The sequence below is a fragment of the Styela clava genome, chromosome 3 (genome assembly GCF_964204865.1).
Source record: "Styela clava chromosome 3, kaStyClav1.hap1.2, whole genome shotgun sequence".
NCBI lineage: Eukaryota > Metazoa > Chordata > Ascidiacea > Stolidobranchia > Styelidae > Styela > Styela clava.
In genome coordinates, this window is record NC_135252.1 from 22463122 (window position 1) to 22474254 (window position 11133).

At 33.1% G+C, this 11133-nt stretch overlaps 1 protein-coding gene across 1 annotated transcript; it reads left to right on the forward strand.

The window, feature by feature from the left end:
• Positions 1-565: 565 nt before the first annotated feature.
• On the forward strand, positions 566-10730 carry LOC120341968 (heat shock cognate 71 kDa protein-like). The gene is made up of 13 exons (XM_078111085.1): positions 566-690; positions 1652-1781; positions 2604-2710; positions 2891-3142; positions 4559-4682; positions 5005-5158; positions 5592-5739; positions 6043-6213; positions 7923-8084; positions 8738-8968; positions 9422-9616; positions 9908-10005; positions 10471-10730. Exons 1-13 carry the CDS (start codon positions 625-627, stop codon positions 10532-10534), a joined length of 1902 nt encoding a protein of 633 aa, XP_077967211.1. The 5' UTR covers positions 566-624; the 3' UTR covers positions 10535-10730.
• The last annotated feature ends 403 nt before the right edge of the window (positions 10731-11133 follow it).

Consider the following 11133-nt stretch of genomic DNA (forward strand, 5'->3'; position numbering starts at 1 on the left):
CTCAATTGCGCTTCTCAGGAATACATGTTAATTTAACAACAAGTGAAAGTATATCATCCAAATATTAAACATTAGCTTTTTGTATAGCATATGTGTAATAGATTATGTATATAAGAAAGACGTATATGCTTAATGTCTAATAGCGTTATCCAATATAAAGTGAGTTCCAATTAGACAACATCTAAGAAACGTTATAAAAGATCGAATAATATATGGCATTTATGAAATGTCGTTTATTACTCGACGGCGAATAGTCACTATATTTCGGCAATGCGTGTAAAGTAACTGGATGTTTTTAAAAGTACTTATGTAAAGTAATGTGATGTTTACTCATGTTACAGCACAGTATCAGATATTAGTTTAATGTAGTTGTCTCGGTGTAAAAGGTTTTATACCATTGTTTCAGGTGTTTAAACTTGTCGGGTGAAAAGGTGAAAAGAACCTTTTCGTGATAGGTTTATAAGTCGTAGCATTTAGCAATTTTTATGCGTAACAAATATATTTGAAGTAAAAAAAAGTTGGCTTGTAGAAAGGTATATTTTTTATATGAATAATGTTAGCATCATTCAAATTTATATGCATTACAGCCTTCGGCTTTAAAAAACCTATGAATTTTTTTGAAAAATGTCTGCAATCGGAATAGATCTTGGAACGACCAATTCTTGTGTGGCTGTCTACAGGAATGAACGGGTATATTTCTGAATATGTGTTAAATTCTTGATTGTTTTTATATTTGAAATTTAAGTAGACATATAGATATGAAGGCCAGTAGGTTGTAAAGATTAATTCTTTGTTTTCAAAAATCACTCATTTTTCATTTTTCAAAATTGCCAATTGTGGGACAGGTCATGCGGTTTGATTAGTATTGTTAAATGGATATATAAGAACTGACGCGTGAAGTATATCTCTTCTGTAAAGTCGATAAATAATGTTGAAAAGAATTTTGTAAAATTTGGAGAAACAGCCAGTTGGTAGATAGTCGTAAAATCTTCATGTAAATTATTCAACTTGAAAATTGATTGGCTATGCTTCCTAGGGCTTGTTTTCCCAAACGTTTTGCCCTCGAACCTTTATTTGTGAATCTTAGTTTTGATTTTTGTGGTAGTTCCGACTCTACGGCGAGCCAACCTGTATTTGGTAATCATATTGATGAAATATAAAACGCAGCCTCACACATGGAGGTCGTCCCAAAAACCAAAAAAAAATTCAGAATTGCCTTTTCTTGCAGAAATGGGTATTCGCTCGAAATGCTTAACTAAAAAATGCAATGTATTTTTGATTGAAATCAAGCATTAAATATCGATCAGACCCTTTTCGTATCGTTGCAGACCTCCAGGGGATCGCGAACAGAAGTTTGGAAAATTCTGTTGTATAGAAATTTAAAGCAATGGTCATTTTATAACCTTACTGATGGCAAGCCAGTAAGCCTTACTTAAACTCAACTGTGAGCACAACTGCTTACACATTAGTAGCATATAGCTATATTAATATTACACCAGTTAATAAATCACTAAAAGTCTAAGAGAAACAGCTGGTGGAATAAAACCCTACAAATTAACGGGTATTTCTGACAGATGTTTATTTATTCTTTATATTATTCTTATTCTTATACGTGTAACTAATTTATTAATAAATACCGATTTTTCAACAGATTGAAATTATAGCGAATGACCAAGGCAGTCGGGTGACTCCGTCATGGGTTTCATTCACAGATACCGAACGATTGATTGGAGCAGCAGCAAAGGAGGAAGCCTCTATGAATCACGAAAACACACTATTTCGTAATGATTTCTTAAACATAACATTCCTATAAAATTTTCAATTGTTTTGCTTCAATGTGTAACTTATAAACGAGAAATTTAGTAAGAAAATAGTAAGTCTTTCTTTCACTTTAACCTGATTAATATTGATTCACTAGGTCGATTACTATAATATGCTATTTAGAATCTTGCGTCTTGGATGTTTTCTATCGTAAGTTTTTTCAAGCTGAAAAACTTTGTCTACAAACATGATGTTGTACAAATTTAGAAAATTGATTTTTTTTCAAACTAAAAAATGAATAAATATAAAACTGAATTTGAAAGAAAAAACAATTTTGGCGTAATTTTAATTGAAATTAAACTTTATTTCCTAGTTAAACATATATCACAGACATGGGCAAAGTACGGCCCGCGGACCAAATCCGACACGTTGGGTACTTTAATCTGGCCCGCCTGATGCTGCCACAGCCCAAATGAAATCAAATTTTGATGTTTTAGCTAAAAATACCTCAAGAAACTTGTATGATTGCGGTCAAATTTAGTTTTGACACGAGGCTTATTGTTTTCCACTGTCCCTTTTGTAACTGTAAATATTGTTCATCAAATGTAACCTTTTACGTCACACTTACATTGCCCGCCAGTTTAGGTAGGCAAAATATTTGGCCCCTGGTTCAAAAACCGTGCCCATCCCTGATATATCATCTATGGTAGTCGGCGGCTATTCAAGCAATTAAAAATTCTATTTCAACGGACACGCTATAATGTTACTGTACGCCACTAAATGTTTATATGCGACCAGTGGTAATATGAAATTTAGTAATAATTTGTTTTTAATTTCAACAGATATAAAACGTTTAATTGGAAGAAAATTCAACGATCCCTCGGTTCAAAATGATATGAAACGTTGGAGTTTTAAAGTAGTTAATGTAGGAGGACAACCAAAAATACAGGTTAGGTATTTGACCCTGGCCGATATACTTACATAATTTGTCTTTAAAATATTGCAATGCTTTATTATATGCGTAGATAGAAATAGGTAATACGTACTTTTAAGTGTAGCGATTAAAGATGCCGTTGGTTAAATTAGTTTCGGGCACATTGAAACTTTATCACAATTGTCAAACATCCAGGTAACGTTCAAGGAAGAAACTAAACTATTCCGCCCAGAACAAATAAGTGCTATGATATTGACTGAGCTAAAGGAAGCGGCTGAAGCATACATGGGAACACAAATCACTGAAGTCGTGATCACGGTTCCTGCCTACTTTAACGACGCTCAGAGAACAGCCACAAAAGATGCAGGAAGAATTGCTGGCTTGAACGTTCTGAGAATGATCAATGAGCCAACTGCGGCAGCAATTGCTTATGGCCTAGAAGTAAAGGTAAGCACTTTATTGAGTAAGGTACACAAATTTGAGGAAAAGTTCCACCCAGTACGACTTTACATAAGACACAAATCGGAGTGGAAGTGTAATATTTACAAACAATAATTTCTGAATCATTCAACAAAAATAGTTGATGACATTTTACTAAAGACAAGAAAAAGAAAATATTGGATATAAACATTATAGAATTCGTTACGGTTCATTTTTTTTCAGTATTTTCATTGCTGTTTCGTTATATTTTGTGTTGTTTTTCATATAGTAATTAAGTCAAATACTTACCACTGTTGGTTGAGTAAATATTTATTCACGTTGTCAAAATTTAGTAACTTTAAAACAGTAGTTCTCAACCTTTTATGGTTCGTGGCCCCCTTCCGGCGACTTTTCGCTATTATGGCCCCCTGTACGTCATTCCAAAAACTAAACGTGTTGGATTGTATTGTTTTTACGACTTTCTATGGAATGCAAAAACAAACCACAGAAATGAAAGGCCAAACTTTTTAGTATACAACCAATGGGAATCTTGCGTTTGGGATTGTCTGACGAGGTTCCTGATATTAGGCACCGTCTTTGATATATCCAGGCGAATGTCACTGTCAACTTTGAGACGGTTTTGATGCTAACAAGATCAGAAAAAAACAGATTCTCACAAAGAGATTGAACAAGCAGAAACGGATGTCAACGTTTTTTTATCTGTGTATAATTTTTGCCATTTCACTTTTGCAGTTTAGATGGATGTAATGATTCACTGCTCATTACATGTGAGTAATGCAGGCATTGAACAAATTCTCTGTCAACTCGAGTTACTTTGGTAAAGTCAACGTAACTGTCGTTCCATTTTCGTATGTTGGGCATTGGGAATTTACATATGGGATTTTGCGTCTATAATGCGATAGCGAAGGTTATCTCGGCGACCTACCAGCGAACTATTTTGATTGGTGGATTCCAAATTCCATTATGATCAAACACGCACAAGAAAATAAATACATTAAGTGATCGCAAATAACCTAGTTAGGTGATGAAACTGCGGTGAGTACCAGAATGGAGAATTTTAGAAGGAAATTATGCAAACGATGTCGTCTAATGATCAATTATTAGCCTTGGGTCGTGCCCCCCCTTTAACTGATTCGGGCCCTCTTGGGGGGCCACCGGCCCCGGTTTTGAACCACTGCTTTAACAAATTACTACTTTATATTATCACTAAATTGGCTGAAACTTATTTCAGATTAAAATATTCAGTCACTTAGGATAATTTATATTTGTTAAAAATAAGAAGCTCAACTGAAGTGTTAATCATAAAGTTTATTAAATTTCCAAGTATGTGTTTTGATGATCTAGCTAGATCTTTTAAAAAATATACTAAATCAAAAATTTAAAGTTAGCCGAGTAATCCAGACTAAATTTGTAATAAAACAGTTGGAAAAGAAACGCAACGTGCTCATTTTTGACCTTGGTGGAGGGACTTTTGACGTAACCGTCGTAACCATTGAGAATCAAATATTTGACGTGAAAGCAACTGGCGGTGACACTCATCTCGGAGGTATATAACTTCATGAATACAAAGTTTCCCATTTTTTTTAGATAGTTAGTTAACTATCTTAATGCTTATATTTACCATATTATTAAATTAATTAATTAGGCAGTGCCTTATTAACTTGAACAACATGCATCTTTCAGAAATCTTTATTTAAACAGTATTTTTTTCTGTCTGATCTTATCTTACAGCATATCCCAATGGCCACTTTCAATAAACAAAATCTCAGTTGTTATAAAAGTGATATGCCCATTTTTTTAAATATATATTATTTTATTTGTCACTACTTTAAAAAGTTGTTGTCATATACAAATTGTATTTGCAATAGGTGGAGATTTTGATAACAGATTGCTAGAACATTTCATCGAAGAGTTCAACACCAAGCACAAAGTTGATATTACAAAAAATAGTCGTGCTGTCAGCAGGTTGAAGGTTGCATGTGAACCAGCAAAGATGAAGCTTTCAGTGTCCACCAACGCTAAGTAATTTAATTTTTGCTCTAAACGCAATAAAAAATATGAAATATGAATATTGATAACAAACAAACAAAATGAAATGAAATTACAGCAAACAGTTGTGGTATCATATATATAAAGATCATAGAAAAAAATATTAACATTACGGAAAACAATAGAATTTGGGATCAAGTGTATCATAATATATAAACTCATTCGATTTATTTTTTTCCAATTTCAAATAAATTTCAACATTCTGCCAATCACACTTTATAATAACTGATGATCTAGAACTAGTTGAACTGGTGATTGTGAACGATGAATTGCAGTTCAACAAATTAAAAAAATCTATAGTTCGAAGAAAAAACGAATAAGGATTTAATATATATTGACCTTGATCATCTTATTGTGAAAACATCCACAACAGTCGTAATTGTGTTGACAAATATTGTCGTTTCAGAGTACAGGTAGATGGTCTATACAACGGATTGGATTTTAAAAGCAATATTACCCGAGCAAAATTTGAGGAACTAAACTCCGATTTTTTTGATAAAACAATTTCCGTCGTAGAAAAAGTACTTGCTGATGCGAAAATGAAGAAAGACGTGGTAAATATTAAATGTTGCATGTAATAGTGATTCGTGTAGAACTTTTTTCCGGATAGCCTGACTATGATAATTACGAACTAACTGACATTTTACGCATTTTGAGACGAAGAAATTAATTCAAATATATACAAAGCAAAAATTATTTATAAATAAATTTAAGCCTGAGATATTGGAATATTAAAAATAAACAATAATATATTTTTTTATGATTCTTTGAAACTTCATTTTTATGGTTAATAGAAAATATTCTAAAGATATAATAATGAATCCCGAACGACAATGTGAAATCTACAATATATTCAGATCGATGACATTGTACTTGCTGGGGGATCAACACGTATTCCCAAAATAAGAAGTCTTTTAAAAGATTTCTTTGGCGGCAAAGAAATTAGCAGAACTATTAACCCAGATGAAGCTGTTGCCTATGGTGCAGCGGTCCTTGCTGAAAACATTAGGACCGGTAAAGACAATACGGTAAGTTGTAAAAACTATAACGATCCCAGAGTTTGTATCAAATTACACTCTTCAGGGATTTCTTTTAACCGGCGGCGATGGTTGCCCGCACTCCGGCATACTGATGCTCATTCTTACAGAATTACATAAACGAATAACGACAGCGTACCGATTTACCAGGACTGCCAGTTCATTTTGAGCGCTGCGCGTCTCGTCGCATTTTTGTATGGGTGGGACACTGTAGCTAATAACTAATAATTGAAACGTATTCCCTAAAATTTATAAAACCTCGTCAGTTTATGGAATATCGAGAAAAAATATTGCTCGATGGAAAAATTAGTATCGTTTCGGAAATATTAATTTTTGATTTATTTGCCCAGAAAATAACGACAAAATGTGAAAAAATTGGGATTTTTCACAACGATCGGTGCGTATTTTTGATCATGCCATGAAAACGAAACATCAGTCCGGACTTTTGATGAATCGCGCATTAGTAGGGTGACAGGATAACCATATAATAAATTTGAAGCAGATCATACCAGCCATTTGAACCTGTGGTTCTCAAACTATGGTTCGCGGACCCCTTAGGGGGGCCCGATGTAATGTCAGTGGGCAAGAGCCCTTACTTTTTGCGTTGTAGGCTAACGTTGTCATTTTGCATTTACTTCTAGTTGTTGTGAAATAATCGCTTTTCTGCTTGACTACAGAATCAATTGCTTCAAAATACCCAGTGGTAAAATATTGGTATTGTCGCTAGAAGGCTATCACTTTTACTTCTTTTGAAATATAATGTGTGGTTTATGGAATTCGTTTATTAGTTTGAATTTCTATGTGGTGACGTCTTTGTGCCGTAGTTCCGTGACCGCATTTCAGCAATCTCGCCAGACTACCGATACTGTAAGTTTTTCATATATCCCATTAGCAGCAAAATGGCTAAACAGCAAAAATACGAAAACGAATTATCCCAATTTAAATTCCACATTAAAAATTGTTTATTTTTTTCATTACATCTGCACTTTTTGCAGTAGTTTTGAAAGTAGTGCAAAACAAAAAATTTAGTTTTGATATCATATTCATGAATATACCGCACAAAAACGAGAAGTTGTGTGCATAACGTCGTTGTATTCAAAATCATTATCCGCTTCGTCTCTACTTACTTATGTGGACATGAGATTTCTACACTTGTTCAAATCAAGACGAAAGCAAGGAGCAAACTTGATTTGAAAAATGGGTACTGGCAGGTAATTTAAATGTCGTCTGAGTAGCACATGCTATGTTCTTTCATTATGTTATTAGTTTGAAAATTTGGGAGGTCCGCGGATACTTCAGGGAAGCATATGTGTCCGCAAGCACATAGCGTTTGTAAACCACTGCTTAGACCTTAAATCTGGGGACCTACATCAGCATACAGACGGAAAGAATGAGAATTCGGCACTCAATCATAGCTTAAATAAATCAAATAACATTATGAGACATTTACGCGTTCATAGGCAAATTGATTGATTAAACGAATGTACGCATGAAAATCAACGTGTATTCCTGTAAAAGAACAAAAGAACAGGGTTGTATCTGTCAGTTTGTTTATAGTAATTCATGAGTTGAGAATGTACTTTCGACTCTGAAACAACGCCTGCCAAATTGGATTTTATATAAGGCCTAACGATCGGAAAACCACAAATTGTGATTGCATGGGTGAATGGTGGTAATTTTGCTTTATATTTTTTAATTAGCAAGAACGGTTCCGGCTTCAAGATGTGATACCATTTTCTATTGGAACAGACGTTAGGGGAACAGATATGAGTGTTATCATCCCAAAAAACACGAAAATACCAACCAAGCAAATGAATGTGTTCTCTACAGCTAGCGATAATCAAACTGCGGTACTATTCGGGGTTAGTTAATCATCATTTGATTCCTTTTTTTATTGACAGATTTGTTTCGTTTTTTTTTAAATTTTATTGGAATCTCGAAATATTTTCAAGAAAGTCGAGAAATTTTTTTGTTTTCTTTAAACATAAGATAATAAACATAACGTATTCAGTGGCGTATCTAGGGTGTGGCAGCCATGGCTCGTGCCATGGGCGCCGTTTGAACAGGGGCGCAAAAACGGCGAAAAGTATTAGTCATGAAAAGTTTTAATAAACTTAATTTAATAATTTTAAATTGGGAATAACAAACCTCGTATTTTCACTCAAATAATAACGTACAAGTATCTCAATTCAATAATAATCATTTTAAATTGTCAAACAACTATCAAGGGGGCGCATTTTTTGAGTTTGCCATGGGCGCCATTTTACGCAGATACGCCACTGAACGTATTGGTAGATTTTAGATAAGAACATGTATTTTGAAAATTTCACATAACAGAAGGAATTCATTTGGCGTAAACTTGATACGCTTAGAATGAGCTTAGCTTAGTTGACACTTTCCTTAGCTTAGCTTAGGTATTACGATTTTGTAAATATTGTTCGTGTTATGAAATGTGCTTGCGTTTTTTTTTTAACCCAAGTAACTTCCAGAGAATATCATATTTTAATGTTTTAAGGTTTTCGAAGGTGAAAATCCAAAAGTTAAAGACAATCACCAACTTGGTTCATTTTTGTTGACCGGAATTTCACCAAAACCAGCCGGGGAAGCACCTATATTGTCCGTTTTTGCAATTGATAGTTCCGGTGTATTACAAGTCATTGCCTTAGACTTGGCCTCGGGGAATACAAAGGATATAACTATCACAAACGATGATAGGAGACTGGCTGAAAAAGAAATAAATGATATGGTACCTATATTTATAATCTTGAATTGAAGAAAAATATTCCCTCGGTATCGACTACATGCTATTTGTCTATACAATATACATGTAATTTGGGCAGTAAAATAGGATTCGTAACTACAAAAAATAATATTTTCAACCAAATTCGGTAAAATGAAAGCAAAAATATTATTTATCATCAAATTTTTGTTAGTTTTTGTGTTTTATATTTCAATGTATGTATGTATGTAATTTTTGAAGAATTCCCAAAAATCTTCTTTTGGGATATAGTTAAATTTTTATCGAAGAATAGTGCATGACCTAGTTTACCTACATTACATATCGTTTCTAAGTTTGTCATATTATCTGTTTCATTCAAAAGATGAATATTCAAAAGGATGTAAACTAAAACTATGTAAAAAATGTATTTTGGTATATACCTCAATGTTCACTTACTCTGAATGGAAAAATGTTTCAAAGATTGCTGCAGCGGAAAAAATGAAAGTGGGCGACAACACAGCCAAGGAAAAAGACAGTGCTATAAACAAGTTAGAAGAATTAGTCTACAAAGTCAATCAACTTGTCGAGTCAGATTCAGCAACTATATCTCCTCGAGAAAGAAGAGGCTTGTTGGCAAAATCAAAAGAAGTGTTTGATTTTGCTAAATCAAACGAGGTAATTGAAAAAAAAGGGTTTATTTTAGTGTTAAAATTAAATTTCAATTGAATATAAATATTGAAAATTTCCAAATTAAATTTCTCATTTGGCATCTTATATATTTTTTTGTTACACGCTATGATGTGCAAATACGCCAGTTGTTTAACCTTTTAAACAAAGGAAATTTTAATTTAATTTAACATTCGCTTCTGCTACGATTTGCCGGGTATTGTAAACAAATTCAATTCAAGTTTTGTACCCACTTCAAATAATAGTGCATCTCGCGTTACAAAATATAATTTATTTTAGAACGCTGATATTGGAGTTATTCGTAAAAAAACTTCAGAACTAGAGACATATTTCAACAAAGTACGAGAATATTCGGAATATTTGAAGTCACCTGAAGGGTAAATATCAATTAATTTCGAGAAAAATGCTTTTCTTGGTACATGAGCGCCTTCGTGCTTCAAAATTATAATTAATTCATTCACCGAATTACGTGATTGTTGTATAGAAATTAATAAAAACAAATTTGGTGAATACTGTTTTGCATCATCTCATTCAGTACGTATGCGCATGAAATTTTAAAATATTTCATTTCCTGTCAAATATGAAAACAAAACTTATGGTCAATTGGTATCTTATTTTAAATAATAATATTGAGAAGGCTGTTAAAAAATTAAAAATATCGGTGTCATATTCATTTGTTTATATTTTACAATATTATTTTACTTCATTTATAATTTTTTCTAATTTTTCATTTTCACCGTTAAAAATTTGATATTATGTTATATTTGAATAGCAAGAAATTGTAGATTTAATTATTAAATAATAAAAAATTAACGTTGCTTACTTTCATTTTCATTTTTCAGAATATTGACAATACTAGCTGATGATAACAAAACTGGCTATATTCCAGCGATTGATTTTTCGTAATACGTTTCTTGCATTATTTTTCATTTTATTAAATTCATGTATACATTGTAATTGTTGGACTAACTTATGTAAAACGAGTATACATATATATCCATTAAAAGCAAAAATTAATCAAAAATAATATTGTAAATACTTAATATTTTATTAGAGTGATCATTTTTAGATTTGAAAATATATTATTGAATTGCAATGAAAACAAAATTGTCGCGTTTTTTATTGAAGTTTTCTCAAGTTTTCAGTGGCGTTTTTTTTTTTTGTGTTTACGGATCTGAGTTTTCTGGGCTCGGATCAGTGTCTCAAAGACACGTCATATCCGAGTCACATCGGTACTAACGCTTCGTAGTCATGTCGCGGGGTACACGACCGTCATACATATCTGGGAGCTTCCGTATATGCTATGCATTGCACGGTAAAAACTTCGACCCCGAGCTTCTGTACATGCTATTTGCCAGATAGCATGACGTTAGCCCAGGGCTTACGTTAATGCCATGGATAGCTCAACTTCCGCTGCCCTGGCTTCCGTACATACTGTGTGAAGACGTGTAGCGCGCACACAGCATGACATCCACCGTGAAGCTACCTTTTCATCATTTCCGTAG

What these genes read in the sequence shown, in the direction of transcription:
- LOC120341968 (XM_078111085.1), top strand. Translation starts at nt 625, where the DNA reads ATGTCTGCAATCGGAATAGATCTTGGAACGACCAATTCTTGTGTGGCT. An exon ending in AAACTGCGGTACTATTCGGG is followed by an intron (nt 8,085 to 8,737) that starts GTTAGTTAATCA and finishes TAATGTTTTAAG; the next exon opens with GTTTTCGAAGGTGAAAATCC. An exon ending in TATTTGAAGTCACCTGAAGG is followed by an intron (nt 10,006 to 10,470) that starts GTAAATATCAAT and finishes TTCATTTTTCAG; the next exon opens with AATATTGACAATACTAGCTG.